Here is a 21,002-nt window from a genome sequence, read left to right on the forward strand (position 1 = left end):
TCAAACGAATGGATTATTGGTAATTTGAAGGGGGACAGGCTGGTATCGTAGCAACATGGTAGATAATACCATCTGCAAATACACGCACCATGTCTACATACTTCATTGTCTCCCATCTAAACTCCCGTAAGCACAGATAATCCTCACTAATAGCAGTTTCAAAGATTCATATATCAGAAATAGAGAATCAGCAGATCACTGGATCTTTCAGCTTCAGGCGGGAGGGGTTCTGAAGCCAAGGACAGTGCTCCCTCTCCGGCTGATTATGTTCGTATAAAGGCCTTCACACCCCTCATTTTGAGGAATGCAGGATCACGTATAATCCCAGTTGAGAACTCGATCTTAAATGAGCTCAGATGGATGAGGAGAGGGGTATCTTTTATAATAGAACCAGTGAATAAACAGGTCTTAAGATTGTTAGCACATATGGGACGGGCCTCGCAGTCATAACTGTAACACAGCTGGTAAAGTGTTTGGCTTGGCTTCTCGTGGGTTGTCCAAAGATCGCCGAGCTTTGATCCTAGAGAAGCCACCCCTTTCAGCACGAGGCTGGGCATGTTGGGATTCAACTGGAAAACTAGGTCGCTCTAGCCTCAGACGTGCGCCTGGGCTTCCTTTGAACTCGGGGCGCAGCTAAAGCCAAGGAGAAGATTATCACCGGATAAAGACGTGGGAAACGCACGCATTACCGTGCCCTTCGGGGCGGTCTTGGGCAAACCTCAAAATTGGCCGAGCATCGATCGTCGCACCCTCGACTAGGCACTGGGTATTCACGCCCGTTCCTCGTCCTTTTCCCCTTCCTTATTCTCCTCTCATCATTTTTGCATGCTTCGCTGGGTACGGATAATGGTCAGAATCGCGATCATTTTTATTGCATCATATTCTGAATGAAGAACGGTTGGAAATACCCCAACACGAATTGGACGCCAAGGGAGCCGAGCCGTTGGTGCCCCGTCCATGACTCCATCCTGTCAGTGTCAAAAGCGCCAGCCCCCCACGACCAGCACACTGAACGGGCTTTCGGGGGGCGGGGGAAGCACCACAGAGTCTGAAGTCCAGCCTCAGTGTACTAAGACTGTGCCGCACTGGCCCCGGCTAGGCAAAGGGACCACTGCTCCGTTACCCCGACAAATTCGAAGCAAAAAAAAATGCAACAAATGGACTGTTTTGTCTTACTCTTCAGCTTAAAATTGCCTGTCAGGCACCAGCTTTAGAGCCTCGTAAAGCTTCGAGATCTTGCAGAGCATCAACGACTGGATCTGCAATTCATGTGCTGCCTGCACTGCTGCAAGTCATCATGTGATTGCCAGTTCAATCACGTGTACCATCACCAGAAAGCCCAAGAGAGAGTGCCACGACTGGGCGATTTGGTTGGTTTAGGTGATGGTTCATGGCAGCAAAAACGTGAACCTTGAAACCATGAGCTTTTCTTAGCCTTCGCATGGAGTTCCCGGAGAAGATCCGGTAATTTATCGATGTTGACGGTTGGTCGGAAGCGAACTGCACGCTGAAAAGTATCGAGTCTCAATCACTATATATAGCAGTCATCGCCCCGTATGTGCATACAGCGGAGAGGAAAGAGAACCATGAGGTATGTGTAACGGAAAATGACAGTACGTAGGTAGCACCAGCCGCGGTCAAAGAAATGGAGATCTCCAGGGTTTTACCATTACCGCTTATTTACCGGTTTGCTGCTTGATTGTCGGTGAGGTTCATGGAATTGATCTGGGGATGGCTATAATGCCGACGGTATTTGTCGACTATATCACGGAGCCCTTATTTGCGGCTAACCGTGCCGGTCCACATACTCCCAGCGTCCCACAGATCGAGATGGGAGGGCCGAGGGCCTGTTAACTAATCACCCCAGCAGTTACGTATGGACGGGGCCCTCTGCTCAGCTCAACTCCATCACCACAGTGATGGGCGGCTGGACTGACGAAAAGCGACGCCCATCTTGAGTTGAGAGTTCAGAGTTCAGACCCCAGGAATTAAGAGCAGCGTGACCACGAGGAGGGGGCTAAATGCGATAATAAAAAATAGTGCAAATAGTAACTAATGACAACTACTAATCCGACGACGTCAAGTCTCCTCCGACCCGTCGCTAATTAGCTGTCATGACTGGAGGAGCCCGGGAGGATCGAATTATCTCATAACCCATACAAGTTCTTGAATCGATCGTATCATTCTTGCACAACGTGTCAACACTCACGGGAAGACCAGCTTCACTGCCTTATTGTCCAATATTACATGCATAAACCCCGTGCTGCTGCTCAGCCCGCCTCACAAACCGCTCCAGCGGCAGCAAGCAGCTTGCTTACATTATCTGAGCGTGACTGGAGATCCGCCCCCATCCAACTTCTCCCACATCATCCCCCCGATCGACCTCTGCTACCCTTTTTAGCGTCGGTTCGTCGCTCTCTCACGTCTTCTTGCTCCGCAGTTTGTATCCTGTCACCCCTCACCCCGAACGACCTGGCCTGGTGAGACAAAGCTCCTCTACCGCTGGATTCTACTTGCAACTCTTCTCCGCCCCATCGTCTCCCTAGTTTCGACAACCGCGCCACATCCCGTCACCTCCGTACCCGGCAGCCTGCAGTCGTTGCTCAGGCCTTCATCCGATCCCTAATCCTTCCCCGTCGCTCAGTCTCTGAGTTTTACCCTACGTCTCTCTGCGCCAATCCCTATTTCTCGCGAAGCCATAGCTACTTCTGTTCGGTCGCTTGCTGCCCCTCGATCGCGCCAATACCTGCTCTCAAGGAAGCTACCTTTCTCAGGTTGTAGGGGGTGGCTTTTTACTCGACGGCTTGGAATTAACTGGCCTTGCCATTTCTGACCGGCTGACACCGTTCACTCGGTGAACAGCTTATGGTCCACTCCCGCGCAGTCAACGACAACGTCTTGAAAATGGGTTCCTGCTTTAGCTCAGAGTCGGCAGGAGATGCGGAACAGAAAAAAAGAAGTCAGGCAATCGATCGGAAACTAGAAGAGGACTCTAGGCGCCTGCGGCGAGAATGCAAGATTTTGCTACTTGGTAGGCCTTTATTTTCTTAACTTTGGCGGCATCCAACTGTCAAAAGGCCTCTCAGTATCTTTAGCTAACTAATGTTCTCTCTGGCAGGGTCTGGAGAAAGTGGAAAATCGACGATTGTCAAGCAAATGAAAATCATTCATCAGAATGGGTATACAGTCGAAGAGTTAGCATTATATCGTTTGACAGTCTATAAAAACCTCCTCGAATGCGCCAAAGCCCTTATTGGAGCCTACCACCAATTTTCGCTTGAACCAACGAGCCAAAAAGTCCGCGACTATATCGAGTTTCTCACCGATTACAACATCGACCCAGATCCCAATATACCGCTGGATTCGACAGTAGGAGATGCGATAACATACATTTGGAATGATCCGTGCACATCAACTGCCTTAGAGCGACAGAATGAGTTTTACTTAATGGACTCAGCGCCCTAGTGAGTATTCTTCGAACATATCCTTCGCGTATGCATACTGAACAAAACCTTAGCTTTTTCGAAGAGGCGAAGCGTATAACAGCACCCGACTATATACCAAACGTCAATGATGTTTTGCGCGCACGTACAAAGACAACGGGTATATATGAAACACGATTTACAATGGGTCAATTAAGCATTCAGTAAGATACTCCCCACCCCCGCATCTCCAACTTTGTATCAAACTCATACCTGTTTTAGCATGTTTGATGTTGGTGGTCAACGCAGCGAGAGAAAAAAGTGGATCCATTGTTTCGAAAACGTTACGTCGATCATCTTCTGTGTGGCGTTGAGTGAATATGACCAAGTATTATTGGAAGAGGGGAACCAGGTAAGTTGTATCAGTTGCTATCCTGTTTCTTGTGCTGATGTTGGATATTGCCAGAACCGGATGATGGAGAGTCTGGTACTCTTCGACTCTGTCGTTAACTCTCGATGGTTCATGCGGACAAGCATCATTCTTTTCCTTAACAAAGTGGATTTATTCCGGCAGAAATTACCTCGCTCACCGTTGAGCAACTACTTTCCAGATTACTCGGGTGGTAATGATGTGAACCGAGCGGCGAAGTATCTCCTTTGGAGGTTCAACCAGGTCAACCGAGCGCACCTGAACTTATATCCTCAGTAAGCACTCTACCATTGACTGGCCTCCAACCTTGAATTGTCTAACCAGTGGTACAATGGATAGTTTAACTCAGGCTACCGACACCACGAACATCCGTTTAGTATTTGCTGCCGTCAAGGAGACTATCCTACAGAATGCGTTGAAGGACTCAGGTATCCTATGAAAGAAATTGTTCGACCGAGTCATATCCTCGATCTCTACTTTTTCGACCACATTCGTTAGCCTCAACTCCACTTCTCTGCTTTGATGGCTCTTGAGGCTCTCTTCTACTTTTTCTCCTTGCTCCTTGTTCTATTCCCCTTTTTACGTTTTTGGCGGAGAGTTAACGGCGTTACGGCATTGACGTTCTTCAACTACCCATCTTGATTATATTTTGGCGCTGGGTCGGATCTTATTCGTTGGTATTTCTATTCTAGCATGGTGTTTTTTCTCCTATTTTCCCTGTCTCTTAATTTCCTACCTTACTCTTCGAGGTTAGGTGGGTGTGTGTTTCGAAGCTACTTCTCTGCATCATTTAGTTATTGACACGAGTCTACTTTTTTCCCCCTCTGTTTTTGATCGAATCACCCGCTGTTTTGGGATACATGAGCATTATATTGTGAACAAAAAAGTTGCAGACCTCGGCACTATACTTTGCATATACCATGCGTTGAGGGCTTCTGATATCCAGTCTCATGTGCCCTGAGATTGCTTTTTTCTTGTTACTTACCCTTTGCCATACGTTCAACCGCCACTGGTCAGTGTCTTTGTATCATGTCGCCCTTGAGGCAGGGGTTTCTTTGGATATACTTCGCAATCTCTAGTACCTCTATATATGTGTCCATAATTCCAAGCTCTATCTAATAAGGAATGATGGATTGATAGCTACAGTAAAGCTTTGTTGAGTGGGCTCGAGATTTGATACTGAGTCTTTACATAGAGGACTGCGGGCAGTGGAAGGCGGAGCTGATAGAGCAGCGCATCCGGTTGCGGCCGGTGATTCTCGTTTTTATTAGAATCATGCGGCGGCTTTGATATCGGACCATATAATCGAGGCACCATCTATAATCAGATTAGTATCGTTACATATAGGGGAGAGTGGTTGCGTCATACTAGAGGGGCATCATCGTCTCTCTCGCTTCGACTTTCAAACAAAGTTCGAGGGAGTTCATCCACTGTGGGGTCTTGTATGAACGAAAAGTATTTGTCCCAGGTCTCGGATGGTCCTCAGACAGTCCAGTGAATCCGCAGTGGTCCAACGCCCTGAGCACCGTGACGGCTGATCCTCCAGAGTGGAGAGCAAGTCTAGACCCTCAGCTAATCGCTTTCACGTTGACAGTAGCCAGTCTGGAATGTAGAAAGTGTCTCGAACTCACCTGTCTCTCTGCAGCCCAAGGCCCCGTGCTGAATACCCCTCATGCGGTGTTTCGCGTCTTCCATGTTTTAATCCCAGCATGCTTGTCACGAGGTACAAAGACAGGCCATAGCTCCCTGGTCCTCCTCCCCTCTTCATCCGCCTCATACCACGCCCTCTGCCTCTCATATTTACTCTCCTCTTTCGCTTCTATCCCTTGGCTTCTCTTGTGGATTCGCCTTATAATCATTGTTGGGCGTTGTTGTTTTCTACTTGTCCACACCCCCTAATTACTGCATTGCATTCACTTGTTTACTTTGCACCTCCACCACTGATAGACCCCTTGTTTATCCCCAGATTTATCGCACGTTAATTCAGCTATCGGCGTTATGTCTCAGTCTCGCCACGAAAGAACACCATCAGTTGGAGCCCCGGTTTCGAGTCTCCAAGGCCCAATTGGCCCAGGGTTCAGTCGGCCGAAACACAAACGTAACTACACTGGTTTTGGACGAGCGGAGATCAAGAGTGTCGAAGCCAGTATCCCTGAAGGATTGAGAGAGGCGTAAGTTTTTTGGTCCTTTTTTTAGTTGGTGTATTCGGGACGGGGAAAGTTGGCCAAGCTAATCCGGCTTGCCTACTAGATGGAGAAAGCATGTAAGAGACGAGCGATAACTCGAAGCGCTCTCGATGATGTTTCACAACGTAAAATCAGACTAATACAGCGCAGTCGGCCTCTGGTTTTACAAACAAAAACGAGTTCGAAGTATGTTGAACCTTCTATTACATCTCGACCTAAGTGCTTCAGAGCCGCTCGCTCATTTTAGTAGCATGAATTGGTACGCCATGTCGAGACGACACTCGCGCGCTCGCTATACAATTGTGATGAATTGTGTGCTTTCTTTATTGTTCCTTGCCTCTGATATTTAAACTCCTAACCACGGGTTAGGGCTGCATACTCCGGAACCGCTCTGGCTTTCCGAGACCGTTTGATTATCGAATGGAACAAGACCCAGCAGAGACAGACTTTCAACGATCAGAAACGAGTCTATTGTATGCTAAAAAGATCAACGCACATGCTTTGAAAGCTGACTATATTACTAGATCTGTCTCTCGAGTTTCTGATGGGCAGGGCTCTTGATAACGCTATGCTCAATGTGGGCATGAAGGACGTTGCTCGAGGTACGAGTCGAATATCTGTTATGGCGATGCCAATGCTAACCTACATGTAAGATGGTCTGGGTGATCTAGGTTTTCGTATTGAGGATGTGATCAGCCAGGAACACGATGCAGCCCTCGGTAATGGTGGTTTGGGCCGTCTGGCAGCTTGCCTACTTGACAGCCTCGCAACCCTCAATTACCCTGCATGGGGCTACGGACTCCGCTACCGATATGGGATCTTCAAACAGGAAATAGTGGAAGGCTACCAGGTTGAGATCCCTGATTACTGGCTCGACTTCAACCCATGGGAATTTCCCCGGCACGAAATTACCGTCGATATCCAGTTCTATGGGTGGGTGAGAACATACGAGGATGAAAACGGCAAAACTATAAATTCCTGGCAAGATGGTGAGACGGTGCAGGCTGTGGCGTATGATGTTCCTGTCCCAGGTTACGGTACCCGAACGACGAACAATCTTCGTCTTTGGTCGAGCAAAGCAGCCAGCGGCGAATTTGACTTCCAAAAGTTCAATGCCGGTGACTACGAGAGTGCAGTCGCAGACCAGCAGCGGGCCGAGACAATCTCGGCTGTCCTTTACCCTAATGATAACCTGGACCGGGGTAAGGAGCTTCGATTGAAGCAGCAGTACTTCTGGTGCGCCGCCTCTCTATTTGACATCGTACGAAGGTTTAAAAAGACAAACCGACCATGGAGCGACTTCCCGGACCAGATTGCCATCCAACTCAACGATACTCATCCGACTTTGGCGATAGTGGAGCTTCATCGCATCCTGATGGATAAAGAGGGCCTCGTATGGGACGAATCCTGGGATATTGTCACCAAGACATTCGGCTATACCAACCATACCGTTTTGCCGGAAGCTTTAGAAAAGTGGTCGGTTCCTCTATTGCAAAACCTCCTTCCACGACACATGGAAATCATCTTCGACATCAACATGTATTTCCTGCAGGCCGTGGAAAAGAAGTTCCCTGATGACTGGGAGATTCTCTCTAGAGTTTCTATTATTGAAGAATCACACCCGAAGATGGTCAGGATGGCTCATATAGCAGTCATTGGCTCCCACAAGGTCAACGGTGTCGCTGAGCTGCATTCAGATCTTCTACAAAGCACGATTTTCAGAGATTTTGTGTCTATCTATGGCCCCGACAAGTTCACGAATGTTACCAACGGAGTTACTCCTCGACGCTGGCTTCATCAGGCCAACCCTAGACTATCCAGTCTGATTGCTTCGAAACTAGGGGGNCACGGTTTCTTGACGGATTTGACCCTTCTAGAGAAAATAGAAGCCTTTGCAGATGACAAGGCATTCCAGCAGGAGTGGGTAGAGATCAAAACCTTTAACAAACTCCGTCTCGCCAAACATATCAAGGAAACCACAGGGTACAGCGTGAATCCGAACTCCCTGTTCGATGTTCAAGTAAAGCGCATCCACGAGTACAAGCGCCAACAACTAAACATTTTTGGCGTTATCCACCGCTACCTCAAGATCAAATCCATGTCGGCAGAAGAAAAGAAGAAAGTTACGCCGCGAGTTTCCATTTTCGGTGGCAAAGCAGCCCCAGGATACTGGATGGCGAAAACCGTCATTCATCTCATCAATGAGGTCTCGTCCGTTGTCAACAATGATGCGGAAGTAGGCGACCTTCTAAAAGTAATCTTCGTCGAAGATTACAACGTCAGCAAGGCAGAGATCATCTGCCCAGCCTCCGACATCAGCGAGCACATTTCAACAGCCGGCACAGAGGGAAGTGGGACAAGCAACATGAAGTTTGTCCTCAATGGAGGCCTTATTATCGGAACATGCGATGGAGCTAACGTAATTCTCCTCCCTTTCTTTGGCTAAATACCTATCCCGTGCTTACTTTCCCAACCCTAACCAAATTATTAACCATCATCACCTCTCGACAGATTGAAATAACCCGCGAAATCGGCGAACAAAACATCTTCCTCTTTGGGAACCTCGCCGAGGACGTGGAAGATATCCGACACAAGCATTTATATGGCGGCTTCAAACTCGACCCTCAACTCGCGGCAGTCTTCAACGCGATTCGCTCCGGCACATTCGGCGAACCTTCGCACTTCTCTGCCTTGCTTGCTTCCATCGCCGAGCACGGAGACTATTATCTTGTCTCAGACGACTTCAACTCCTACATCGAGACTCAGGATATGGTCGACGAGGCATTCAAGAATCGTGAGGAGTGGGTGTCGAAGAGTATCACCAGTGTTGCGAGAATGGGCTTCTTCTCTACTGATCGAGTGATTAACGAGTATGCGGAGGGTATCTGGAATGTCGAGCCATTGCCTGTTAGGGATTAAGCAAGCTGCTTTAGTATCCTATTTTGATGAAGTGTTTTTATTCGGTGTCTTGTGTAATCATGACTTGATTTACTATCTGAGAGTTTTAGCTGGCTCAGTCCGTGTTTGCTAGTTTGCTGTATGGTACCATTTCAGTGATGCTATTATTGAACATTTGCGAGAGCTGCAGTCCGCATAGACTAACAGGAGCTTGTATTATGTGATTTCCAGGAAGCCATACTTCATTTCAAGCATGAATTCCTCGTTAAGCTAAACTAAGTATGAATTTGTCTAATGAATTTGCAATTCGCTAGGTACACAACATACATATCCTATCTTAATATATTGAGTATATCTAAAAAATAAAGCCCACGAAAAGATAAGGCGTAAATGCATATATATGCCTCATCGCCACCCTCTACGACGAAGTCAACTCCGCCATTCGCTTCTGCAGTTCCGGAATAGTCCTTAGATGAAGATCGAGTTCTTCCTTCTCACTAAAATCGCAGAGTAATTAGCACCACTACTTCAAAGCAAACATAAAATATCAAGTGGGGGAAGGCCCTTACTCTTCCAGCTTCATCCTCCTCTCCCAGTCTAAGCCGGTAAATATATATCCGCCCTGCCCATCAAACTGCAGAATCATCTTGTGGTACTTCCACAGACTGCGGCGATGAGAAACCGTCATGAGTGTCGTGCCCAGTTTCTTCGCAGTCTCGTACATGACGCGCTCGATCTCAAGAGTGACAGAGGACGTGCACTCATCCAGAATCGCGAACTTCGGACGATGGTAGAACAGTCGGGCCATTGCGATCCGTTGCTGGAGACCGATGGAGAGGACGTCTCGCCATTCTTCCTCGGCATCCCACCCGCCAGGACGGTCGACGACGGAGGCGATTTCAACGATAGAGAGGATCTCATATAGGTCGTCGTCAGTGATTCCCTTTGCACGCATTTCGCGCACGCCGTCGGGGTAGATGACCTGTTGGCGGAGGGTGCCGCGGGAGAGGTAGGGACGTTGCGGGATGTAGAAGATTGCGTCGAAGCGCGGTTTTTTGACGCGGCCGCCGTATACGGGCCAAAGTCCTCCTAGGATTCGGAAAAGTGATGATTTGCCGCAGCCATTGGGACCGACGATTAGGAGGTGGTCGCCGGGGTGGACGGTGAAGCTGAGTTTGCGGACGAGCACGTCGCCGTTGGGCGAGACGATGGGGACGTCGGTGAACTCGATTGAATCGCTTTCTTCGATTTGGCCGCGGCCGGATAGGACAGCTGCGTTTTCCTCTGTGGAGGCTGATGAGACGAGTTTCTTTTCGAACCGTCCGGCCAGAAGGTCGTCCATGACTTCCATTAGCGACGAAACACGAGCTGTAAAGCCTGCTAATTCGGAAATCTCCTTGTAGGAGAACATTAGACGGCCAAAGGCATCCGAGGAGGAAAGTAGCATTCGCCTGTTTGTAACAAAACCTGTTTCGATAATTAGCCACAGTTCAAAGCGGCACCCTGTCCCATTATACGGATGGGAAACTTACTTTCTGTACGATCACCCATGGTCTGAGTGGCTTGGCCAGGAATTCTAAAGAATACCGGGACACTGCACAAGATCAAGCCTAGAGCACCCCAGAAGTATTTGATAACGAAATCTTCCATAAAACCATGGTATAAGCGTCTCCGCAGAATGCGATTCACATGTTTGATGAGGGTGAAATAACCCTTGTCCAGCGTGTCCTTCTCCGCATCGTGGCCATGGTATAGAGCAATTTCCTCACTGTAGTCGATCAATCTCGAGTGGAGGAACCTAAATTCACCTTCGAGACGAGCTTCATCAGCGACGTATTTGCCGAATGGCGGCGTTAGTGCCCGCATGACATTTGCCGATAATTGGACGAGTAGGCTCATAATAAAGAGACCTTCACCACCGACACTCTTCGAAAGAGAGTAGTTATAGATAACCATGTCTAGAATTGGTTTAGCGAGATTTGAGTACAGCTCCGCCAGGCTGTCCGAAAATCGAGTTACATCGACGGTGATAAGTTGGTCAGGGTTCTTGATTCGGTCGTCCAAGGCCGAGATCGCATAGAATGTCATGTTCGACAGGTATTTCTCGTGGATGTGGTCCGTAAGACGCTTACGGTAGCTGAGTGCGAGCTTGCACTGATGATATGAGAGCTATCGCGCAGTCACACCTGTTAGTAAACTCATAAATTCAAAGCCCGAGGGTGTATAACCACTCACCATAGAGTTCGTAAAAGTCGCAGGCACTGCGACAATCATCCACCAAACCAGCCCCAACAGAAAATCCTTCCCCTTCCCTCGTACCAAGTTACTGACAAGTCTCCCATCCAGCTCGGCCACATACAAACTGAGCAGAGTCCGTAGTACCAGGAAAACGCTGTGGCTCATCAGCAGTCGTAGTTCCTTACTCCGCCAGCCCGGTATTACAATCTTCAGCAAACGAGTCAGGTTTCTGAAAAATTCGCGGTTCACGCCGACCTTCCTCCGTGGATTCTCGGCACCGTCACCGAGACTGCTAGTCCCTGGCTTCTTCCGCAAATCCACCTGGTGCTGGGAGGCTGCCTTCTGCTCGGAGATGGCATTATGGACGCGCTTGGCAAGGGCCGCGAAGAGCGCTAAATAAACTGCACGGGATATGTTTGTGCGATTGCGAAGGTATAATGACGCGAGGCTGGAAAAGATCTGCCGTACAGAGCGTTCGGGGGGGAGTAGTTTCGATTGGGCAGCCATAGCGACGGCGATGGATGGCCGCTCACGCGCGAGGGACAAGAGTGGCTTTATCCAGAGTCAACAGGCGCCGACATGTCCATGAACGACCCTAGTTCGGTGGATAGATAGGAAACACGCCAGACACTGGGCTGAATGACGAGGAGCTGCGAGTCAAAGTAGAATGATGACATGGACACGGTGAATAATGCAGTGGATAACGGGGTCTCTCCGCCCTCTCCGCAAGCTCCGCTGGGGTCGATGCATGTGAAGAAAGCCGAGGCCGCAGGCCAGAGTCGAGGTCGCCCACTTATGATGTCACGTGGACTCTCCATGAATCTACTACTGCCCAGTGTACTGTATGGTTTTCAACTCTGGATAGTTATATATATCTAAGACCCCCTATCGCTATATAGGCTATGATTATTCACCCTCCTTCGACATAGTTAGTTACTTGAACATGGTCATGTCTCTAGAGACGGATATAGAAGAGGGTGACGTAATAAGCACATGCCATACAGAGACCGAACAAAATCGTACCCATAAAGGTACAGAGATGTACAGAGAAATAAAAAAACCATCAATAAACACGCTGTGCCAATACATATGCTAGTTATCATGAAAGGAAGTGAAAGACATGTACCGGTAAATGGGTATAATAGGTGTCAACAATACAGTGGCTAATAGAACGTAAATAAGTTCTCCATGGCGGGCGAGGCCATCGAAAAGAGTGTTGCTAAATCATGAAGCAGATGACTGGTCGGGACCAGGGTTGTTCGTTCTGGTCCTGTTGGTGTCGGATACAGAGGGCGTTCTTCTCCCACTGTTGATCTGAGCAGCAATCTGGCTTTGCTTAAACCTTTCATAAGCTTCAGTATCCTGCCTTTGAATTGCCCATAGCTCTTCGACAGTTGATCCCAGCTCCTGGAAGGCCTTGTCGGCCCCAACGCTCTCAAAGTGCGAGCGGGTCTGTTCATCGTGCAAACGATCCAATTTTTCTCGTAGAGCTGTGAGATGGAACTCGTCCATAGGTTCATCCGACTCTCCTTCCTCATCCTGGTCCGGAGGGTTGATAAAATCACGACGGATGTTCTGCCCAAGACGGTGGACATGGCCTTCTTCGGATGTCATTGCACGGGAATGGAGCGAGGTGATAGAACTTGCCCGCGAGAGTCGGACAGCATACTGATCACCTTCGTCATCATCGACTGCGGTATCATTATCAGCAGTGGCACCAGTCGACTGGACATTCTCGAAACTTGTGGCAAGATGGCCGTCATCCCCTGAATTCTGGGAGCTTGTCTCCTGGTTTGGCTTCGCAGCCTGTGGTAGGACCCGGGTTTCCGGATATTCGTCCTCGAAGCGCTGAATCATTTTTTGGAGCGTAGAATCAAGGAATTGAAGTCGCCCTGGTAAAGGAGAAGGGAAAAGTATTAACGCTGTCTTCTGAAAGTGAGACGAGTAGAAAAAACTTACTGTAGTTGGCATCATTGCCTGCACGATCCTCACGCACAAGGGCAGTCTCGATCCTGGTACGTATACCACGAGCCGACTCCAAGAGGTTCTTGGACATGTCGCGGGGTCGCTTGGCTGCTAGCGACCTAGACTTCCGGTGCCTAGGTGTTGTTGTGCCACTCGGGGGTCCAGACAAATCTCCTGGCATATGGTGATCCAAGTTACCAAGGCACACTCCCAACGCCTTCACCACACCTGTACCTCCGATCACGTAATCCTCATCGGGAGCCGGCTCGCCGTCCTCCTCGGCCCCTTCCTCAGCAGTGGAATGACCAACAATATGCTGAAGAATCTCAGGGACCGGGACCGTTGTCCCTGGAAGGGAAGGATCAAGGTTCTCGGAGAGCTCTGCCTCAAGAGCCCCGCCAGCGAGATTGAGATTGTGAAGACAATATGCCACTATCTGAGATGCTAAAGCTTTGACAACCTCATTGTTCTTTGCGCTTGGGTCTTCAATATCCACAGCTATGATTGTCCGCGAGACACGCACCGCAGCGAGCAAAGATGCATAAACTGCACACGCTTCTTCCTGGGTTTCCGGATCTGTTGCGGATGCGAGAGCAACAATGGCGGGATTCTCTAATATGTTCAAGTGGCATAGGCCAGGGCATTCTGGAAGGATCTCGGCCAGGGCAATCGTATGGTCAGAAGAAAGGTTGACATCAGCCAGATGGATACGCTTCAACTGAGGCATTTTGGGGAGGAAACGTCTAAATGTCGATAACGCATCCGGTTGGGTCGAGAACAACGCGGGGTTATGAGAGACGTCAATGAACCGAAGGTTATTGAGGTGCACCAGTGCTTGAAGCAGCGGAAAGATAGCAGAGGGCGTAAGGGAACAGTCCGCTAGACTTAGTGCATAAAGAGGAAGATGATCTTCGATAGCATCGGTGATCAGATCCAGATCGTCCCCAATAGGGTTCCCGCCTAGATCTAGGCCTTCACATTTTCCGGATTCCAGATACCGCACAATATGTTCCAAGCCTCCCCGGGTCACCCCGTTGTTAGCTAAGCCTAGCCTCCGCAAGCCGACGGATGTCGCAGCATCACAAATCTTCTTCACCTCTTCCGTTGTAGGCTTGCATTCGCTGAGCAGCAATTCCTCGAGATGATCGCCACCGAAGCGCTGCGAAAGGGAGTTTGAAAATACAGTAGCCACATCGACCGTTGCGGAAGCAGAAGTAGAGTCTGTTCCTTTCGGGGGTAAATTCGTTGGGGCGTTCATCGGAATGGAAGAGGATGGTAGCGGAATACCCGTGAGATCGATGGCCTTGAGGGACTTTGAGAGATGAATAAACAGACTGATATGGCGCCATCCGTCCGGGCCGATTTTCGGGTTGTTTTTCAGAGATAGCCTTTCCACAACGCTGAATCTTTCTATCTTCTCGGCTTCTCGAAGGTCTCTTTTTTTGTTTTTCCCACGTCTACGCCTCATTTGCTCGACGGTTTTGGTGGAAAGAAGACCGGATAAGATGGCGCGGACCGCCTCATCCGTTAACGCGCATTTTTCGAGAATCAGTTTTCGAACGGGCACCACAGCTAACCAATCACTAAAGGTCGCAATATCCTCAGAAGTCATTGGAAAGTTTGTGAGGTCAAGCACGGCGACAGTCCCAGGGGATTCCGCAAGCGTCGACGAAGGTGACGAAATCTCATCCACTATTCGTTTCAGAACGGGCGTCTCACGCAGTTGACAACAACGTCGGTAAATCCGAGTGGGATCAGTCGTTGGGTGGTTTTGCATTCCAGATCGAGTTTGCCCGTCTGTAATGTTCCTAGGTCCGCTCTCATGATCATCGGCTGTCAATTGCATGGGAATGGAGCCGTTCGCCTCCGCCAATCTCCGTTTCCTATCCCTTCGTTCCCGCCTTTCCTCTTCAGATCGCTTTTTCTTTTCTTGCTTCCTTGTAGGTTCCTTCACTTCGTCTTTGGTCTTAGCATCATCCGATGGTATCGTCGGAGGGCTGCCCTTCGGGCCGACATTCTCCTCAATTGATACCTCTTTCTCCACAGGCGTACTATGCGCACGTTTCAACGGCTCGGCCTCGTCCTTCGTCTTAGATTTTGAATTTGTTCGTTTCGGCTTATGGATATTCATATCGAGGTGACGACGCGCTGTATTTGAAGGCGGGCTTTCCTCATCAGACTCTCGGGGGGCTATACCCGCAATTTCAACATCGACGCAAAATGCAACCCGCCGCAGCTTTGCTTGGTTGAGATCGGGAACCTTACACCTATCTCGATTTTGATCGATGTTCAACGTACGGCGCTCACAAATAGAACCATTGGCAGGAGCTGGTCTTCCCCCTCCAGACCCGGACGAAGACAACTTTCTAAATGCGCTTTGCAAAAAAGAAGGGCCTCTAGGCGAACTAGACGTGAGCGGCGTATTTTCGTCCCTTTTCTCTTCTTCCCTATCCTTCGGCGAATATGCTGCTCCAAATGGGTTATGCATGTCAAGTTTTGAGGCAGGCGGGCTTGGTTTCGGCGTTGCTTGCGGTTTCATGTTGGACTGCGATGGAGGGGTAGAGCCGGATGAGAACTTAGAACTGAGACTTGAGATCCACGAGCCTCTGCGCCCCATTGGTTTCGGTGCACTCTTCGGGAATGCATCCGACGCCGGGGATGTTCCATTGCTTGATGCTGAATCACTAGGCTTGATTTCCTTCTCAGATCGGGCGCTGGTGTTGTTGGGGTCGGATTTGGCCGGCACCGGGGCCGGGGGGACGGAGGCATTTTGCGGGCTTGGAGAGCTTTTGCTCGGTGGCGGAGCTTTGTAGGAATTAGAGCGCTGCGGCGTTGTCGCTTCCACATCACTGCCAGGCTTGTCGCACGACAAAGACGAGACGGATCTGCAGCGAGAAAGGTTGTTGTCTAGTGAAGGTTAGGTTGCTCAGACGCCCAGCGCTAAAACAACCTGGAGCGTACCTTTATGTGAATGATGGAGCCAGCTCACATCAACGGTCTCAACGTTGTCCATTCTGAGACTGCCCTTAGCGGACGTGGTGTAGTATGTATAAGTGATGCAAATAGGGCCGTCAATTTCCTAGTCGAACCCAGTTAGAGGGGCATAACCCCCGGCTCTATTCAAGAACACAGTTTCGACTCTAGCTGCGGAGCAATTTGCCACTGTGTCGCAGCCTTCTGAACTGGCAGAGGTAGGAATTCCCTTGAAATTTAGTAGTAGAAGTAGTGGTGACGGTCGCGAAATTCCATTCTGTCAATGCGGCGGAGCTGGAATAATGCGGTAATCATGGTATGACGTTAAGGACCGGTGGGCATGGGACGGATGGACGAAGGCGGCGCAAGGGACGCGGGAGAGCAGCGAACTTGAAGTATGAAGCGGACAGGGGCGGTAAGATGAGGGTAAAGTAATGGATGGATAGAGAGTTACTTGCCAAGGGCAAAAGGTGGATAATCGTTCTTGTTAACCACGGCAAGAACAATATTTCTCAGCATCCTTTGTGCTTCCTGGGACCACCGGCAGGACGCTCATTACAAACTGGGGCCCCAGCTGACCGGCAGTATTGTTCGGTAATTACTAGTTTGCTTTACTTACCCTCATTAAGCTTCTTACAGTCTTCACCAGCATTCCGATCTAAAGCCTAGACAAACCCCAAAGGTGGGAAGAAGAACTGCACAAGATTTTTGATGGCGGCTCGCTCAACGCGTTTTTGCCCAGCGGAATTCTATACCCTTCCGGTGATCTCCGAAACTTGCAATTCCAGCCGTTGACACACCCAGCCAAGTGCTCGGTGGAAATGCCGCGGGCGGAGTCGCCAACTCCGGAAAGTCGGGGTTACTGCCAGGTGGCTCCCTCTCTTTCGAGTATTGTACGTCCACCACTTGTCGGAGCCAACAAGTTTTTCTATATTTCAGCTAAGCGCCAGGTCGATGATACTGAAGGGATGGAAACACTTCCGGTATCCGATAGTAGTGCGCCATTTTCTTGCATAAAAGGTCACCGTTCAGCTTTCCCGCGAGGGATTGGGATCTTGCCGCCCGTTGGAGAAGCCCTTTACATATTGAGGATATGGCGCCTGGACTAGTCTACTTACTGGTTCCGCATTAAACTTCCTCTCTCCAATACAGCAAACAAGTGGATATTCAGGTTCATCGAGACCAATATCGCAAGTCACTAGATAGGTTGTGCAAGGGCAAAACGCAGGTGGTCAGAATTCCGCGCCCTCAATCAGCCTCCTATTTGATCATCCTATCGTTACACAGGATACCAAGAAGCAAAGCATTTGTTGGCGAGCAAACGCATGCGAGGGCGATTACTGCAAGGTTCCCCCTTCTTATAAAGTTAGACTGAACCTGGCCCCCGTATTCGTTACATACGACTAGTAACATTACCAATATTACCAGTGAGCCCTGAGGCAAGTCAGGTGATGGCCCGCGCTTCTACAAGACTGTGGAGTCACGGCCATTCCACAACCGTCAACCATCACTCCAATCTGCTGATCGCTTGGTCGCTGCCGGTGAGTATTTGGGCTGACTGCTGAGTGCGAATGCTGCTATGTGTGGCGTCTTCTGGTTCCTTCTCCTTACACCGGCAGCCCAACGGTCGTGTCACCTGAGATCCTTGGGTGGATTTTCACGGTTTTAGTCTTAATTCTTCAGGATAGATAGGAGCCCACTACGGTGTGAATTGCAAGTTCCATCAGACCCGCAGGTATCCTCTTTGGATCAGCGATGGCGGATCACAGCTCCCACGAGGGAAGATACCTTATTTGGAAGCATAGTCCGCGGGTTTCGCGGCATCAAACACACGGCCAAAACACTTAAAATGCCGACATTTGCATTCTTTCCGGTGTATTCATGAAGCAGGCAAATATATCTTCAGCGGAGAAGTCCCAGGCTTGGTTGGATGGGCACCTTCGGCAGAGAGAACACTACGGTGTAGACTGGGCAGAGTAGATACGTAGTCAGTGTGGGTGGGGGTGGCGAGCGAAGGGCAAAAGGGCTGAAGGGCTTGGGAGCGGTATATGTACGAAAAATCTATAAGTCGGCCGATTTGTTGGAGCTTTCAAGAAAATTAAGCCATTTCAATTCCCCGCACCCATAATGCTCCGGAAGTAAGCCCTAGTCATAAAACAAAAACATGGTCGTGAAAATCATCAAGCTACAGGATATCTGAAGAATCGCCGAATTGGCAAACCCTTTATTGTTGGCAAGGTTAAACTTTTTTTGCTTTGACTATCGCACTCAGTTATGCATCAAGCACGATCAATCCGCCTCCCTAACAGGAAAACATTTAAGCAGCAAGCTCACGGATCTTAGCCTCAACACGGGCCTTGCGCTCCTCGTGGGAGAGCTTGTTGTTGCGGAACTTCTTGCTCTCGGCCTTCCATTCCTCCTTGGACTTCTTGGAGCCAGCATCCTCATCCTTCTTGAAGGGGTCCTCACGGATAGCCTTGTGGGCCTCGGTGTAGAGCTCCTCGAGGTCACCAGCGTCAACCTCGTTCTCGGTGTACTTGTGGAACTGGCCACGGAAACGCTCCTCATCATCGTCGGCAAGACCCTCCATGTACTCAGCAACGTGACCACCGAAGATGTAGCTGCGGAGAGTCTCGGCGTCAAGCTCCTCAGATTCGATATCGTAACCGGGGAAGCGGCTCTCGGAGTGGGGAACGAAGATACCACCGTCGGAAGCACCCTTCATGGCACCGAAGACACGGGCACCAGTGGAGGTACGGGCAAGACCAACATCGAGGAAGGCCTTGAAGGGGCGGCGGGTACCGTCGTCGGTCTCAGCAGCCTCGGTGAGGCTGAATTCACCGTCAGCCTCCTCAACACCGGTGAAGTCCTCGTCAAGGCCGAGCTTCTTAAGAGTACGGCGGGCAAGGAGGAGACCAGTGGCGTAGGCAGCGGCCCAGTTGGTCAGACCGTTGGTGATGCCATAGCGCTTGAGCTCGTGAGAGTAGGCGCTGGTGAAGACCTTGTCACCGGTGAGCTCAGAGTAGACGATCTGAGTGACGATGTCGCGGTTGGTGAAGCGGACGACCAGGCGGTACTTGGGAGCGTTGTACTTGTTCTTGGCCTGGGTGACCAGACGCTTACGAGCGTAGTAGTCGGTCTTTCCCTCTCTGCGGCGGCGGTACTTGGTCTGGTAGCGACTAAAAAAATAAGTTAACATGCAGACTTCGCATAATGGATTTACAATTGAGAGCTTACCTGTAGTACGCGCTGGACTTGACGGTCTTTTGGTAAGGGGCCTACCACATAACACTCGAGTCAGCAATTTGCGCTTCAGAAATAACCCTCATCCGAAGCATCTTGCAAAGACCCGGAAACCACGAGAGAACTCATGATTGCAATAGATAGGCCAGAAACAAGGCGACAGTGTCGCTGATTTTTCAAGGATGGCAGTAAATACTCACCATTTTGACTGTTGGGCGGACTGAGGACCGAGTTGTCGACGTTGGCTGCAGAGGAAGAAATTGGGAAATTTCGTGGGATGAATTTGTGGACGGGCCTTCGCTAGTGTGCCAAGACTGGTTGCATCCAATTCCCGGGGCATCTCTACAGTGTGGTCGGCGACGAGGCCGCGGGACACCGCCAAGAGCTTTTTAAGAAGCTGGATCAGCAACAAGAAAACCCAACCTTGTCACGCATTACAAAGAGATAATCGATTCTGATTGTATTGACTCTAAGTTTAACATCTATCTCGTGTTAGATATTTACTATGGAACTGTCAAGTGGACGCCTCATAGTTTAGCTTGCTCGTCCAACAACCGAAGCCCAGTGACCTTCTCCAGCTCTTTAACTGCATCTTCTATATGTCCAAGATTTACCTTGATTGTTCGCATCCCTATCGCCTTAGCGGGCTTTAGGTTCTGGCCAATGTCATCCAAAAACACCACATCAGACGCCCGCACTGGCTGCCTTAGTCCCTTCTTCTGGGCAGCCGTATTCATCTCCTCCAACGCTGCCTGGTATATCTTCGGCTCGGGTTTTCTTAGGCCAGTATGCGCGGAAGAGATAAAGAAGTCGAATAACGCCCTGCGCCCAATGGTGTCGTCGTTATACGCATGCCCGTCCGGGAAGATGACTGTATTTGACAACGCTCCCATAATGAACTTGCCAGACTCCTTCAGCTTCTTCAACGCAGGCCACATGAAGGGGTCGGGCGTCCTCGATACCCGCATCATCTCCCAGAATAACCATTCCGCGTCTACCTCTGGCAATGGTGGATTCAATTCAAGGACTTTGTTCGGGTTCTTTTTCCGGAGATCCTCGTGGAATAACTTCCACAGCTGGGGATCCCGTAGGTCCTTATTGAATCCAGTGAAGAACTCGGCGTCCATTTTGATATCACCCCGCTCCAATCTGTGCCAGCTGCCATGGGGTGATGTGCGGGAGATGCTGAAGTTCACCCATCCGGGCGGTATGTTGTGAGCGATCTCATAGTCTAAGATGGCTTGGAATGGCGACACGACCTGTATTGAATTTAGCACATGTAGTTGATAACATGAGTGTTATTATCAGCTTACACAAACTCCCCCGATATCAAAGAGTAGGCCCACCGGCCGTTGACTTTCCGCCATAGTGGAGTAGCAAAAATGGATCTGAGGTCTTGCTCTTGTAAACACGTGGCTGGGGAATCAATTTCGTTTTCCAGCAGATATCAAGAAGTTATCTTGTTGATGGTTGGATGTTTTCCTTGCGTATGCTCTGCGGAGTAAGAAACTTGGGGGAATTGGGTTGCCGAGGTATATAATCGGCCATGGGCAGTGATTCCAGACCGAGGAAGACATTCCACATCACAACTAGGGTTATCTAGATGAACACACTACTTCCGCTATATAAATTTACTATGATAAACGT

At 49.6% G+C, this 21,002-nt stretch overlaps 7 protein-coding genes across 7 annotated transcripts; 3 read left to right on the forward strand and 4 right to left on the reverse strand.

Moving 5' to 3' along the window:
• Positions 1 to 2,904: 2,904 nt before the first annotated feature.
• gpaB (guanine nucleotide-binding protein subunit alpha gpaB) lies at positions 2,905 to 4,291 on the forward strand (the record flags this gene model as incomplete). The annotated part of the gene is made up of 6 exons (XM_040848672.1): positions 2,905 to 3,031; positions 3,119 to 3,464; positions 3,518 to 3,646; positions 3,705 to 3,834; positions 3,889 to 4,127; positions 4,192 to 4,291. The coding sequence occupies 6 exons, from the start codon at positions 2,905 to 2,907 to the stop codon at positions 4,289 to 4,291; spliced, it is 1,071 nt and encodes a 356-aa protein (XP_040707514.1).
• Positions 4,292 to 5,988: 1,697 nt separating this feature from the next.
• On the forward strand, positions 5,989 to 6,422 carry ASPSYDRAFT_38336 (uncharacterized protein). The gene is made up of 2 exons (XM_040845703.1): positions 5,989 to 6,224; positions 6,289 to 6,422. The coding sequence occupies exons 1-2, from the start codon at positions 6,103 to 6,105 to the stop codon at positions 6,386 to 6,388; spliced, it is 222 nt and encodes a 73-aa protein (XP_040707515.1). The 5' UTR covers positions 5,989 to 6,102; the 3' UTR covers positions 6,389 to 6,422.
• Positions 6,423 to 6,562: 140 nt separating this feature from the next.
• Positions 6,563 to 9,173, forward strand: glpV (glycogen phosphorylase). The gene is made up of 3 exons (XM_040845704.1): positions 6,563 to 6,640; positions 6,692 to 8,457; positions 8,550 to 9,173. Exons 1-3 carry the CDS (start codon positions 6,583 to 6,585, stop codon positions 8,955 to 8,957), a joined length of 2,232 nt encoding a protein of 743 aa, XP_040707516.1. The 5' UTR covers positions 6,563 to 6,582; the 3' UTR covers positions 8,958 to 9,173.
• A 328-nt stretch (positions 9,174 to 9,501) lies between these two features.
• Positions 9,502 to 11,681, reverse strand: ASPSYDRAFT_25760 (ATP-binding cassette long-chain fatty acid transporter PXA2; the record flags this gene model as incomplete). Its single annotated transcript, XM_040844200.1, has 3 exons — positions 9,502 to 10,403; positions 10,469 to 11,090; positions 11,172 to 11,681. 3 exons carry the CDS (start codon positions 11,679 to 11,681, stop codon positions 9,502 to 9,504), a joined length of 2,034 nt encoding a protein of 677 aa, XP_040707517.1.
• A 328-nt stretch (positions 11,682 to 12,009) lies between these two features.
• Positions 12,010 to 16,152, reverse strand: ASPSYDRAFT_1154488 (putative cell wall biogenesis protein Mhp1; the record flags this gene model as incomplete). The annotated part of the gene is made up of 3 exons (XM_040840007.1): positions 12,010 to 13,066; positions 13,134 to 15,963; positions 16,090 to 16,152. The coding sequence occupies 3 exons, from the start codon at positions 16,150 to 16,152 to the stop codon at positions 12,399 to 12,401; spliced, it is 3,561 nt and encodes a 1,186-aa protein (XP_040707518.1). The 3' UTR covers positions 12,010 to 12,398.
• Positions 16,153 to 18,429: 2,277 nt separating this feature from the next.
• On the reverse strand, positions 18,430 to 19,558 carry ASPSYDRAFT_25762 (60S ribosomal protein uL18; the record flags this gene model as incomplete). Its single annotated transcript, XM_040844201.1, has 3 exons — positions 18,430 to 19,291; positions 19,350 to 19,390; positions 19,556 to 19,558. 3 exons carry the CDS (start codon positions 19,556 to 19,558, stop codon positions 18,430 to 18,432), a joined length of 906 nt encoding a protein of 301 aa, XP_040707519.1.
• A 226-nt stretch (positions 19,559 to 19,784) lies between these two features.
• ASPSYDRAFT_38343 (HAD family hydrolase) lies at positions 19,785 to 20,958 on the reverse strand. Its single transcript, XM_040845705.1, has 2 exons — positions 20,669 to 20,958; positions 19,785 to 20,614 (listed from the first exon to the last, which is right to left on the reverse strand). The coding sequence occupies exons 1-2, from the start codon at positions 20,720 to 20,722 to the stop codon at positions 19,883 to 19,885; spliced, it is 786 nt and encodes a 261-aa protein (XP_040707520.1). The 5' UTR covers positions 20,723 to 20,958; the 3' UTR covers positions 19,785 to 19,882.
• Positions 20,959 to 21,002: the final 44 nt, after the last annotated feature.

This window comes from Aspergillus sydowii (genome assembly GCF_001890705.1).
Source record: "Aspergillus sydowii CBS 593.65 unplaced genomic scaffold ASPSYscaffold_1, whole genome shotgun sequence".
Classification (NCBI taxonomy): Eukaryota; Fungi; Ascomycota; class Eurotiomycetes; order Eurotiales; family Aspergillaceae; genus Aspergillus; species Aspergillus sydowii.